Source organism: Apodemus sylvaticus, chromosome 5, assembly GCF_947179515.1.
Source record: "Apodemus sylvaticus chromosome 5, mApoSyl1.1, whole genome shotgun sequence".
Taxonomy (NCBI): Eukaryota; Metazoa; Chordata; class Mammalia; order Rodentia; family Muridae; genus Apodemus; species Apodemus sylvaticus.
The window spans coordinates 53992568-54007085 of record NC_067476.1 but is presented as its reverse complement, the minus strand read 5'-3'; the positions used below and the strand labels follow the sequence as shown (position 1 = coordinate 54007085).

At 38.9% G+C, this 14518-nt stretch overlaps 1 protein-coding gene across 1 annotated transcript in view; it reads left to right on the top strand.

Moving 5' to 3' along the window:
- Window positions 1-14518, top strand: part of Chn1 (chimerin 1) — a 153203-nt gene that overhangs the window by 76983 nt on the left and 61702 nt on the right. The window contains exon 6 of the mRNA XM_052182719.1: window positions 4600-4888. Coding sequence (XP_052038679.1) covers window positions 4600-4888 — 289 coding nt within the window. The remainder of the gene's footprint in view (window positions 1-4599; window positions 4889-14518) is intronic.

Below are 14518 nucleotides of genomic sequence, written 5' to 3'. Positions count from 1 at the left end.
AAGTCCCAAGATAGCCACAGTTATCTGTGTAGAAAGACCCCCATCTCAAAATACTTTATCTGTATCTGTGCCTAACTATAAAGATATATTAGTGTATGGCAACAGTAGCCATAAATATGTTATATTTTTATTTATATGTTTACTTGTAAAATATAAAACTATGCTTATTTATAAAATATGCTGGGTTATATATGAAATATGACATAATATTTCTAGGTATTATATTCCTTCAGGATGGGTATATAATCATATACCCAGCTCCTAGGACTGAGCTTACAGTGCCATAGTATACCTGTGCTCAATCTGACTATGTAATATAACTAAATCTCTCTGTTAAACAGTATAACAGCCACGAACTCTGTAGCAATTCTATATACTTGCTGGTGTTCAGTAATGTCAGAGTTTGCCAATTTGAGTTTTTTATTTATAATTACTGCTCTATTTTTAAGTACCTTGTTATATTTACATACATAATATGGGCTCTTTTTTTTTTTTTTTTTTTTTTTTTTTTTTTTTTTTGATTTCTACACTGACTGTTTACCTTGTGTTTTCTGGGTAGCATGATATACATATACTTGGCTAACTTCTATTCAAGGATAGAAATAAGAGATAGCCTAAAGTTTAGCAGGTTAATACTTTTAAAATAGATATTTTTGTCCCTGTGAATGATTTCTTTCCCCCAGTTTGACTTGATTCTATCTGTTTATCATAGTCTTTGTTTTCCTTGAAGCTTTTTCTAGGACACTGTGTGGTTGGTGGATGATTACCATATTTAAATGTATTTGGCACTTAGGCTCAACTGTAATGCTAAGAGCTCAGGGAGCCTGACAGGTACAGGATGATTCTTACTGTAAAGTTAATTGGATTCCCCTCCCCCAGAAGTCTCTGTGTCCTGTCAGGAAAGGTAAAGTGGATCTCTGTCTCCTCGTTTCAAGGATGCCACCTCCGCCTTCAGCAACATGTGTTCCCTCAGTCTCTGTTTCTTACTGTCCAATGTGCTGAACTTAGTTTTCCCGGGCAGCGTGAGGAGTGAGGTGGATGCTTGGCTTTGGCTTGTGTAGGTTTTGCCTAATCCACCTTGCAGAGCTGTCTGGTGCCACTTTTGGAAACTTAATTAGGCAGATGGGAGGAGAATATTATAATCATAAGTAATCACTTTAGTAATTTCCCCCATTTTATCATAAAAATTATGTGGCAAGATAGGCAAAAATCATAGCCTAATGTTTTAAAGGGGGCTTAGATTAAACTTCCTTTGTGTTCCTTAGATCATAGACTGTCACTTATTTCTGTCCTCACCTCTCTCCTGAAGGCTCATTAACACCTGTGAGTGCTTCTGGGGGTGGTTCTGTGTCTTTCACCATTGAGTTGAGTGCTTTGGCTCTGGTAAATGATAGATTGTTTTTATGATGAAAATGGTTTTATGTGCTTATTACTATAAACTCCTCTGATGTCTCAATATTAGTATAGACAGGATCTTATGTATATTTTATTTTCTGTTATGAACAGGCAACATCTCTTAGCTTCTAGTCCTTTGAAGAGACACTTCAAAATAACTTTGGCCTCAAGTCAAAATTAATTTTTAGTTTTACAGAAAGTAACTTTTTATACATATTTTCATCATTTTATGTATCTAGACTGAATTTTTTTAGGAATATGATTCACAGGGGGAAAATCTGGAAAAGAATGTTATGTTCATTTTTTTAAAGATAAATGTTAGAATTACATATTTTGAAATGAATCTGAATTCAACTGGGCACAGTATTATACAGCTTTTTAAACAGTTCTGAAGCTATTGTTAGGATAGTCTTTGTAGGCAGTGGTAATTCCTTACAGTAATCCCAGTGCAGAGCAGATTGCCCCTCATTCTTTCTTGCTTGTTAACTTCAGTGTGACCTTGGAGAACGTGAGTTTTCATCCTCTTCAGTTCTGTTTGTGGAGAGCTAGGACTGCACCATCCAGGCTTGTACACTAAGCAGATGTTAAGGCAGAGACATGTGTTTGTTCAGGAAACAGGAAAAGGAAATTGTCCCAAAGAAATAAAGGGATAGCAGACCACAAAATTATTTGACTGATAAAGGTGTTTGCCACTAAACCTGATGTTCTAGGTTCCTGACTGAAATGGTAGAGAGAACCAAGAGAGAAGTTGGCCTTTGATCTTTGTGTGTTTAGTTGTGCTGGTGTATGCAGTCACACACACAAAGATATAAAAAAATACTTTAAGCAGTCTTAATGTGAGGTTTTTGAAATTCAGCATTTCATATCTTTATTTGATAGGCTTTTATGATTACCTATTTCCCATTGTGGTTGCTAAGTAAACAGGATATCATGAACTTGCTAGTGTCTTGAGTATTTTCTTCAGTGTTTATTGAATAAATGGCATTGTACCAGCAGAACACTGTTAAAAGGAAGGGCACCCCTCGTCTTCAGATCTGGTGTCTTCTTTTGTTTTTCTTATATATAATAGGCCCATCCATACCCATCCATTCTCAAGGATATTCTGCTTGAGATCTACTTCTAATCCCACAGACACAACAAAGTACAAAATAGATCAAAGAAACAGAGCAGTGTCTGATGAGCTGTACTATTAGGCTGTTCCTATGCGGCTTCCTGAGTAACAGAGAGTAGGCTTTGGCCGCCAAGGAAAGCATGCAGTTCCCTTAGTGGGAAAAAATGATGTTTTTTCGAAAGAAAAAAAAATCACCATTCCAGCCTGCACATCTGCTTACATGTACTTTGAGGCTAAGTCTCATCACCACCCTGTGCAGCATTCCTTAGTGACCTCATGGCTCACGAGGAGAGGGCCTCTGGATGGTAGAAGTACAGCACAAGTCCAAAGTTAGGCTCCCCTCTTCCAGCCTTACAGTGCTAGCCTGTGGAACCTGTTCTACTGCCTTCACCCTTCACCCCCCTCCCCACCCTGCTCACACTTCAGAAGACAGTGCTGTGACATGCTGACACTGCTGCCCACATGGGAAGGAAGGAGCGAGGCCAATGCCAAACTGTCTCTCGGTGTTTTTGTTCTTTTTAAGTAGCACAGAATAGTGCATATTAGAAAAAAGGAAATTATAGAAGTAAACTGAAATTTTAATTAATTTTGGCACAGACATTTTATCTTTCTAGTCTCTGAGACATACAGTATTGAAAATTTGCTTGGGAGAGATGTTTAAGTGTAGAGGGAACAGAGTTGAATTATACGGCTCAGTCACTTGGGTGTAAGGAAAGACTTGATTGCTGTAGAAGGAACAAAAGGTGGAAACTATATGTTAAAGATCAGCATTGATAGTGTGTGGAATTCTGGATTAAGTATTATTAAAGTCTAAATTACAAAAAACAGACTACTCTGGATCCATTATTTAAAAATATCTCATTCCTAGCAGCATATGCTGGCACATGCCGTTAATTCCAGTATTTAGAAAGCAGAGGCAAGCAGATCTCTGAGTTCAAGGCCAATCTGGTCCACATAGTGAACCAGGTCAGCCAGAATTACACAATGAGACCCTGTTTTAGATGGATGGATTGGATAGGATGGGATGGATGGGATGGGATAGACTAGACTAGACTAGACTAGATTAGACTAGACTGCCCAGTTCTTACCCATTTAGATACAATTTGTGCCAGAACCATGTGAATACTGAGTTTGCAGCTTCATGTGGTGTCTTTTCAAAGCGAAAATTACTTTGATTTTAAAGTTCATTTCTGTACTTTTTTTTTTTAATGACAGAATGAAGTAAATCCTTTCTGATTTGCTTCGTTTTATTGGTACTAACTCTGAAACTGGCAGCTCTGCTTACTTTGGCGTCAGCTTCTATTAAGTTGCCTGTTTCTCCTGGCAAGGACACTGGTGTCAGCCATGCCAACTTGGATCCAATTCTGAGGTTTCCCTATAGGAAGCAAAATACTGAAATTACTGTGAGGAGAAACCATCCTCCTCCAGTTGCTAAAGCACATCATTAAAACTGACAACAGATCTCTGTGGTCTGATGGCGTGTGACTTACATGCTGTGTATTGCAAGCATTTCTTGCCCATACCAAGCCAGCAGACACAGAGCAAGTTTAAAGGAAAGATCAAGTCCTTGACCTCTGGCTAGAAATGGCCCATGTGTTTCCGTGCTGTCTGTGCTTGGCTCAGGTCTGGAGACTGCACAGGTGTAAACGGTTGCTGCTTCCCAACCGGCTGAGCGGTAAATGAGCTCTCTCTGAAAGAGTGCTGGCCTTTAAATACATTGAATATTTTCATTGTTCAACTTGAAGAAATTTTATATACTATACTTGACCAATTGCATATTGAATGTGCCATCTTAGGTTATAAGGTTTATTTTCTCTACTTTATTGCAAGTGTAATAAAATAGCTTTAAAAGATACCTAAGTAAAAGTGCTCTTTTTAGGATCACTGGTTATTTCAAGGTCATTGTTTGTGTTTAGGAGTTGAATTTTATATATTCCAGGTGACTAATTGGGATCAGACACAGCTAATCTAAACAGAGTCATTTGTAAGCAAAATCAATAGATTTCATTTTGGGGGTGTTTTGTGTTTCTTCTTCAGAAAGAATTCACTTGTTCACTTTTCTTAAAAGCATCTTTCCCATTTCATTGAGGCAGATTTGGAAGTCAGACCAGAAACTTCAGGCTGTACTACGATGGAAAGCACTTTGTTGGGGAGAAACGCTTTGAGTCCATCCACGATCTGGTGACTGATGGCTTGATTACTCTCTATATTGAAACCAAGGCAGCAGAATACATTGCCAAGATGACGATAAACCCAATTTATGAGCACATAGGATACACAACCTTAAACAGAGAGCCAGCATACAAACAGCACATGGCAGTCCTGAAAGAGACACATGATGAGAAAGAGGCTACAGGCCAGGATGGGGTGTCAGAGAAAAGGGTAAGCTATCATGAACAACACTGTTTTTGTCTGTTGGGAATCCTTGCCGAGGAGCCCTCCGCCGGAAAGTTCCCACAGTGCTTTCAGAAGGAGATGGGATTTCGGAATGTCTGGGTCTGTGGGGATCAGCTTTGTATATCTCTTACTTGTTTGATTAAAATGCATCAACTATATTTTTCCTCCTGATTGTGTCCCTTCAAGAAATCATCTTCAGCTTTAAAAATATGTTGAAAAATGGTCCAATAACAAAAAGTTAAGAGGTTTTGCTCAGGAGCATAACTTATGCCAAGAAAGACAGATATACCTTCTAAGAAACTGAGGGATCACATCAGAACCCTTTGTTTTCTTTAATGGTAGTTTATAAATTGTTCTGGTTTTAGCAATTTATTTTAATATACATGATTTAACTCTGTCTGTCAGTAACTATTACACTATTACAAGAATCAGCCGGCCTTGAGTGAGATTTATCCCTTAGTGTTAAGGAATTAAATCAGAAGGATTTACTTTTCTTTAGTTATAAAATAGTTTACATTTTTAGTTGTCCTATTTCAGTCGTGATATAATTCAGAATAACATGAATCCTTTGAGCCTTTGGTGTCATTGTTTGCCCTTGTAGTCATTCCTCCCTGCTCTCCTGGGAAGAGGGAATGCCATGCTGGCATGCTTGCCGTGGGACTGACGTAGAGGAACAGTGTCTGTTTCAGTTGAAGCATGTCACTGCACTGGGTCTGCAGGAGTCTCTGGTGGCTACGTGTGTACAAAGGTTTAGAGCTTGGCTTCTGTCACAGATCTGTAAGCTGGTCCCTCTGTGTCTTGTTGTGGATTGGCAGGAGATGGAAATTTAGTCTTCATTGTCCAGCCCAAATTTTGGTTTCTGGCAGATCTTAGCTCAATTGGTGTTCCATAACTACAGAGAAATGAATATTTTAAATTATTGGCTCTTGAAAATTTGCTTTAAATATGGTCTTTCCTATATTTATATTTTCTGGGAGCTGCAAATCTTGTCTGGAAGTTGCCAAAATTTAAAGTCTTAATGTGTGCTCCATTGAATAGTGCTCTTTTCTCCGTCTCATTCCTGTCTTTTTCACCTTTTCTTATTTTCCACCTGCGACATTTCCAGGAGCACCTGCACAGTTCATATCTAACAATGGCATTTAAAAGTTTAGCTACATGTAAATTTACATTCTTAAAATACTTTTAAGTCTTTCTAACTTCATCAACCTGATAGAAAACTTTGCTGATGTGACATTACTTTTCCATCTTAGGGACTTGAAGTGATGACATTTAGGTACTTTAACGTTAGGCTACTTATTTAACTTGAATGGACCTGGTATGTCCCTTCTATAAAGTAGAAATGGTAATTTCAGTGGCAGAAGACTGAAATGAACACCACCTACAAGATTCTCACTATTCTGATTGTATTCTGACAATACTGCACGTCAAACTCCCAGGACTCTCCTGTGTTAAGGGGCAAGTAAAAAATTATTTATAGAAAATAGTTACCACTGGGAAGTATCTCCCTCCAATAGTACATCATTAAGGACCATTTAAAAATTATTCTTTGCTTAAACTGCATGCATCTTAAATAGAGTTTACTTAGAAATCTCACTGAAAAATAGATTTATTTTATTTACAGGTGTCATCCAACAAGACAGGGATGATGACCTGTTCAACAACTTGAAACACTGATTCCCTGTCCCAGTGGATGACATTTGTAAGTAAAAAGTAATCCTGCTTAATTGATTCAAAGTAAATAGTGCCACAAAAGTGGTTTTATAAATATTTTAATGGATCCTTAGTAGTTAAATCCCTTCCTTGTCTGGTATTTTTTACCTAAGAGGCAAAAGGTATTGGTTTTGCAGGAATTGGAGTAGTGCTATGGGCAGGATGTTGGTGTTGACATTAAGAGCTGGGCACTGTAGACATGAACGTAACGTTTCCACATGAGATACCTGCTTCATTTCTGTGAGGATATCTTTCATATTCAGCACAAGAGTGCTGGGGCTCAACTCTTCAATTATGTGTTATGAGGAAGAGAGCACAGTACATAGTAAAAGTGTCCTGGAGTCTTTCGACAGGTGAGGGTTGTTAGCTGTCTACCAACTAATTGCACAGCTCTGCAGCTGTCAGCCAACCTTTCTGTACTTAAGAGGTTCTCTGTAAAAGCTGAATTGCACAGAATTCTAGTAAAAACACCTACAAAGGTTCAATGCACAAATAACTTAAATAAAATTTAAACCTTTAAAACTGCTTTCTTTTTAGTTGGTTTTCAGTGGTGACCTAATGTGATTGCAGCTCCCAGATAGTGCTCCAAAGACTACTTGAGTTTTCTGCTCTTCTTAAGAATAGTTTTGATTAAAAATCAAATTATTAAAAATAGTGCTTCATGAAGTTCCCCTTGGTAAACGTTGGTATGATGATTGTATGTTTTAGAATTGAAGGGGAAGAACCCCACAGGTGTGTTTGTCGTGGTCCTTAGGTCAGTTCTGTCCTGAGCTTCTGTAAACAGTTCACTGCATGTGCTTGCTGTATGGGTTCATGGCTATCAGCATTTTAATGGTCCACTGTAGGGATTGTTGTACAGGGTTTGCTATGTATTTTTATGACCATGAGCATTGTTGCCACAGGAACTGAATTCAAGCCAACTCTTGTCCCCAGGAAACTTGGTAGCCTATTGTAATGGTCACAGTTTTCCTTCCAAGTGATAGCTATGATATTTTTCTCATTTGTTATTCAATGCATTTCCTGAGCTTGGAAAAATAATTGTAAACAAGAAAATTAAAGTATTGTATTGCATATAATGGTGAAGTTGCAGCATGTGAGGAAGCCAGACTCTTCTCTTCTACAATAGCTTGATTTAGTCATCCAGATTGGATAGGGGCCCAGTTTATTAGTCACCTTTATTTCTCTTGGAACTAAATTTGAATAGATTCTTGTTCCAAGTAATAAATATATGTGTGTCTGTACAGATCATGGACCAGTAGATTCATTCAGTAGTTCTTACGATAATTTCATACTAATTAAATTACTAATTTATGTATTTTAAGTCTTTTGGAAAACATACTGTAGAAAATATTTCTTATAAACATTAATAATACAAACTGACAAACAAACCATATAATTTGCATTTCAGAATCAACACTGCGAGCCAAGACATAGTCTAGGCAGACTGTCCTTAGTCTAGGATTAATTATCTGAACATCATATAGTCTAGGCAGGCTGTCCTTAGTCTAGGATCAGTTACCCGAAGTCAGCCCTTTCCCATGAAGATGCCTCTGATGACATGGGTGTAAAAATCCATGCTGCCAGGAAATTTCAGTAAGCTAATCTGTACCTTCCTCACAAGCACTGCCTCTTTCTCTCCATACACACAAATACACACACACACACACACACACACACACACACACATCTTTATATGCACACATGTACATATGTGACTATGTATTCCTTTAAGGAAGTTTAGAATAAATGCCACACCTTACATGTTGCCATTAGTTTGATTTTTTTTTAAAGGAATTTCTTTTACATTGAAATTTTAATTTTGAAAGACTTGTTTAGGATTACCAAGCTACATACATTTGATATTGAAATATAATTGATATACTGCTAAAAGTTATCATTTACTACTAAAACCTTTGGATACCTCTGTAAACATTCAATTCTTTGTTGCTTGGGACAGCTGGAGGAGTGTGGGAAATCTGGTGTGCTAATTGGCCTTTCTTTTTTTTTTTTTTTTTTTTTTAGTTTGCTTAAAAGGTATTTAGCATATTATCTATATCTATACAGTCTCAATTTAAAAATCAACAGACTGGCTGTTTATAAACTTAATCTTAAATAATATAGTTATTTACACTAGGGAAATAGCATGAAGCAAGCTTCAGAAGCCACATTTTTATATTCTCTTTCTCTTTCTCTCTCTCTCTTTCTCTTTCTCTCTCTCTTTCTCTCTGCCTCCACATTCTTTGGCCCATACCCTGTCATTCCTTTTTCTTATATCTGTTTAAGCTACTCCTTTTCTTTACCTTGCATGGAGGTGGAGATATGGCTCAATGGTTAAGAGCTTTGACTGCTCTTCCAGAGGTCCTGGGTTTGATTTCCCGGCATTCACATGATAGCTTACAAACATCTGTAACTCCAGTTCCAAAGGATCCAGTGCTCTCTTTTGGCTTCTGTGGATACTGAATGCACAGTGGCTTAGCTAGTGTGTTTATTGCTATAATGAAACACCATGACCAAAAAAGCAAGTTGACTTATACTTTTATATTGCTGTTCATTATTGAAGAAGTCAGGACATGAATTCAGACGGAGCAGGGCCCTGCAGGCAGGAGTGATGCAGAGGCCATGGAGGGTGCTACTTACTGACTTGCTCTTCATGACTTGCTCAGCCTGCTTTTTTATAGAACCCAGGACCACCAGTCTAGGGATGGCATCACCCACAGTGGGCGGGGCCTCCCCCATTGATAAAATGCCTTACAGCTAGATCTCATGGAGGCATTTCCTCAATGAAGGCTCCTTCCTCTTTGATGACTCTAGTTTGTGTCAAAACCAGACAGTACACACATGGTACACACACATACATGCAGGCAAAAACAAAACAAAGCAACCAACCAAAATACCAAGAATGTTTTCATGCGGCCAGCTGGCCTTACACTCCTGGTCTTCCTGCTTCTGCTCCTCAGTACAGGATTGCAGGTGTACAGCAACTTGATGAGTTTCATCTTCTTCTCTTAGCCCTGCCTTCTGCCACCTCAGACTCCACAACTTTACATGCCCAATTTTCCATTGTAGCTTTTTCAAGGATCAGCTCAGTTTCAGGGGTGAACACTCTTTCACAGAACTCTCCAGTGTAGTAGGGTTGCTAATTACCAAGCTCATGATTTTTAAGAAAGCCTCAACTTCTACACAGAACTTTTAATAGTGTTTTATCCTCTGTAAGATACTCTGCTTAAGATAGCACAGTTGTTTTGTTTCCAGAACCCTGCATAGCCGTTGTGTATCAGTTAAGTGATCTTGATCAAGCCTTTAACCTTAACCTTCCTAAATGTCAGTTCATCCCAATCTGACAACAGCTTATAGATATCACTAGATGCCATTGCACTGATTAGTATGAAACTTGGTTTTTTAGATTTATTAATTTTATGTGTATACATATTATACTCTCATATATGTCTGAGCATTATATACATATTTGATGCATGTGGTATTCACAGTCTCCTGAAACTGAGTTACAGACAGTTATAAGCAGTGTGTGGGTGCTGGGAATCAAACCTGGGTCCTCTGTAAGGGCAATGAGTACTCTTAACTATGGAACCATCTCTCTGGCTCCTAGTATATATTTCTTTGAGAATTTCTAATATGGTCTTCCTTAAAATGTCAAACACTCTTAGGTCATATCAGCCAGAGCCAGATGCCTAGGTACTACATAACCCCCACCCTGTACTGCAAACACAGCTTGAGGTTTCTCTGGGAATTTTGTGTGTGTGTGTGTGTGTGTGTGTGTGTGTGTGTTCTAACTGTCCTTTCTGTTCACAAAAACACTAAAAGTCTCCTAATTGTTTCATCCAGAAAGTAAAGCTTCTCTCTTAATAAATAATATGGTGATACTTCTTAGGGTTTTATTGCTGTGAAGAGACAACATGACTGCAGCAACTCTTCTAAAGAAAATTATTTAATTGAGGTAGCTTACAGTTTTAGAGGTTTAGTCCATTATTGTCCATGGTGGGAAGCACAGCATTCAGACAGACATGGTACTGGAGCTGAGAGTTGTGCATCTATCTATCTGTATCCACAGGCTGAGAGAAGTGACTGAAACACACTTCTTTCAACAAGGCCATACCTCCAACAAGGCCACACCCTACTAGTGCTACTCCTTATGGATCTATGGGAGCCATTTAAACCATCACATTCCATTCCTTGGCCCCTTTAGGCTTATAGCCATATCTTAATGCAAAATGCATTTAGTCCTACTTTAAAAACTCCATAGTCTATCACAGTGTCAGCACTGTTTAAATATCCAAAGTTCAGTGTCTCTTCTGAGACTCATGCAATTTCTTAAATGTAATCCCCTATATAATCAAAATCAAAAAGCAGATCACATGCTTCGAACATATAATGGCACAGAATATGCATTACTATTCCAAAAGGGAGGAAAGGAAGCCTAGTGAGAAAATACTGGACCAAAGTGAGACCCAAAACAAGCTGGGAAAGTCAAAAAACTGCATCACCATGTCTGACGTCAGAGTGCTCTTCAGATCTCCAACCCCTTTCAGCTTTGCAAACTGCAGCACTCTGCTCTCTCTTGGGCTGGTTCCACTCCCTGTTAGCATCTTTCCTTAGCTAGTATCCCATGGCTCTGGCATATCCATCATCTTGGAGTCTCCAAGGCAATCAAGGCTTCATCTTCACAGCTTCATGCAATGGCCTTTCTAGGCCTTCATGCAGGGACACCCCTGACACATGCCTGGACTCAACAGCTTTCCTTTGTTGAGGAGGGAGATTCCCTAACCCTTTTCTTCTATCCTTGAATCTAAACCAGAGCCACATGGCCAAAGGCCAAATACTGTTGCTGGGACTAGGACATGGCCCCCTGGTTCAAATACATCCTCATTAGCTTTCTTTTCTTTTTTCTTTTTTCTTTTTTTTTTTTTGGGGGGGGGGGGTTCCGAGACAAGGTTTCTCTGTATAGCCCTGGCTGTCCTGGAGCTCACTCTGTAGACCAGGTTGGCCTCGAACTCAGAAATCTGCCTGTTTCTGCCTCCCAGAGTGCTGGGATTAAAGGCGTGTGCCACCACCGCCCGGCCTCATTAGCTTTCTGTTTCCCATGAATTCCTTCATTGTCTAAGCTTGACTGTTCTGGAACTCTCTCTGTAGACCAGACTGGCCTTGAACTCAGAGATCTACCTGCCTGTGCCTCTGCTTTCTGCCTCTGAAATGGTAGAATTTAAAGAGCGCATCAACACACCTGGTCCCGAGCTTTTCTTTAGCTCCTTTTCACAAGTTGGAAGTTTAGCTGGGTGGGATCTTGCCCTGAGGTCACCACACCCTTTATTTCCTTTCACATCTGGCTTTTCTTATATCTGTTTATCTCCATTCCAATTCCTGGTGCCCCCTTTCTCCTCAAATTGTACATTTTGTATTTTTCCTTGTTCACCTTGCTCCTTTTCATTATACATTTTCAAAAGTGAACATCAGTTAACCACCCGACAGAATTAATACTAGGCTGTTTTGAAATTCCCTCTGCAAATGCAACTAATCCAAAACTCTTCAATTTAGCCTTAGGCAGATTTTTTGGACAAGAATAGAAAGCAGCCACATTCTTCACCTAAATACCACAAGAACAATCTCTAGGCCACATACTAACTTTCTTCTCTTCTGAAACCTCTTAAGCCAGGTCCCCACAGTTCATATCACCCTCAGCACCACAGTTCCTATTTGCATGTTTAAGCCCCACTGAAAGTGTTAACTGTTTCATCTAATCCAAAATCCCAAAGTCCACATTGCTCCAAAGAAAAACATGGTCAGGCCCATCATAGCAATGCACCAGTCCCTGGTAGCAACTTTAAGTTATTGCTGTAAAGAGACGTCATGACCATGGCAACTCTTATAAAGGAAACTGTTTAATCAGGACTGGGTTATGGTTCAGAGGTTTAGTCTGTTTTTGCCCATGGAAGGAAGCATGGTGGCGTGGAAGTAGACACGATGCTGGAAAAGGACCCAAGTTCTCTAGATCTGGAGGCAGCAAGAAGTGACTGAAACTTCCCCCAGCCCCAACAAAGCTATACCTCCTTATAGTGCCATTCCTTGTGGACTTTTATTCAGACCACCACACTTTTATTTATCTCAGCTGTTGCCTGGGAAATTGTTTGAGTCTCATCTGTCCTTCCATTTTATTATCCGCAGAAAAGAAAGCTGTGTCTTTACCTCATAACTTTCTAGTAACTCTAACATTAAAGTGTGTTATCTCTTGTAACATTTACTGTTTGGCCATGAGTCACACTCTAACTCCCTTTCTCTGTGTACAAGACACAAAGCTTTGTGCTACCAGGCTTATTGGGACAGTGAGCTAATCTCTGCTTCTGTTGAATCCAGGCCTGTTGGGACAATGAACAAACCTGCTCTCGCCACTTAAGCTCTCTCAGGTTCCTCTCTGTTTTCTTTAGTTCCCCTCGGTCAGTGCTTCCCGTCTTTGGCCACTGATATGCATACATCTTCTGTCTCTAAACAGTCTTCCTGAATCATCTATAGACACAACCCCTTTTGCTTATCTAGATGTTACCTTGAATTTAAACAAATTAAAGAACGCAAGGTTATCATCCTGTTTCTCTTTAAACCTCCATGATCTAAACCTCATCTTTCAAAATGAACTGCATTTAATTCAGCATTTATTTCTCTCTCCTATTGCAGAAAAACAGTAGACTAGAGGGAGAAAAATGTATACAGAGTGATGACTCACAAAACAGTATTTTTAGCTGCTTAACATAAACATTTGGGGAGCAAAAGGCAAGCTACCTGTATTATCTATAAAATATTATGAGTTTAATACATCTTTAAGTTAGTTTAACTCCAACTTGTATCTGTGCTACAATAGCCAGAAAATCACAGAAAATAAAAAAATGATTTTTAAAAAATCATGGATCAGAAATAAATATAAAACTATGCCATTTCATCTCAGTTTTGAGGGTTTAGCCCCTCAGTATTGTTTCCTTTCTGATCCAGCATCTTGAATTTTATGTAAGTTGTTGACTAATCAAAAGACTGAACAAATAAGTATGTTTTTTTAATTTATCCAAATTCAAGGTCCTAATATAAACCAATCAGGAAACAGAAAGCATAGTTATTTACCCAAACTCCATACTGTCTGTTCTGGGTCCTTGGAATATTCCCGTAGGTGGGGAGGGCCATTCCCATCTTAAGCAGAATATCCGAGGTCCAGCAAATTATTCTTTTGGTGTAAGAATGGCGACTGATGGGGTGCTCTCCAGTGGGTCATAACTAGGTGCTAACTGTCAGTTACGTACTGGGTCCATGCAGATCATACTGAGCAATTCTGTGCTGGAATGATTGAAGAAATCTTCCATGGAGTCCAGGAAATTATTTATGTGACTTTAATCTGTTCTACCATCTTATGACTCAGAGAATGGAGAATAATTGAAAGTCACTGAGGAAACCGGATCAAAAGAGGAAGGTGGAAAATAAACCCATCAGTTCCTCAGTGCAGGTGAACAAGGCCAAAAGGATACCAAATTACAGTTTCTAACTCACCTGTAGTTTGAGGACGATTTCTGTATCTAGGCCAACTGAACAAATAAAAGAACTTTTTGGTTACTCACTAGAAGGTTGGAAAGTAGCTATTAGAAATTCACCTGTTATTGACATTTCATAGTTTTTAGGTTTTGGTCGGGAAATTATTACTGACAAAAAACCCCATTTAAAATTTGGAAACAAACCAGCTTTGCACCTTTAGGGCTAATAGCATTTTGGATGCAAGACCATTATTGAACTCATTGGGTTCCCTCACCCTGCCACAAACACAACACAATAAGAGCCCTGAAGGAATAAAAAAGGAAGGGATGGAAGCAGGCACAGGAATCAATGAATATATTCAGAATGCTTTATATCCCTATCCAC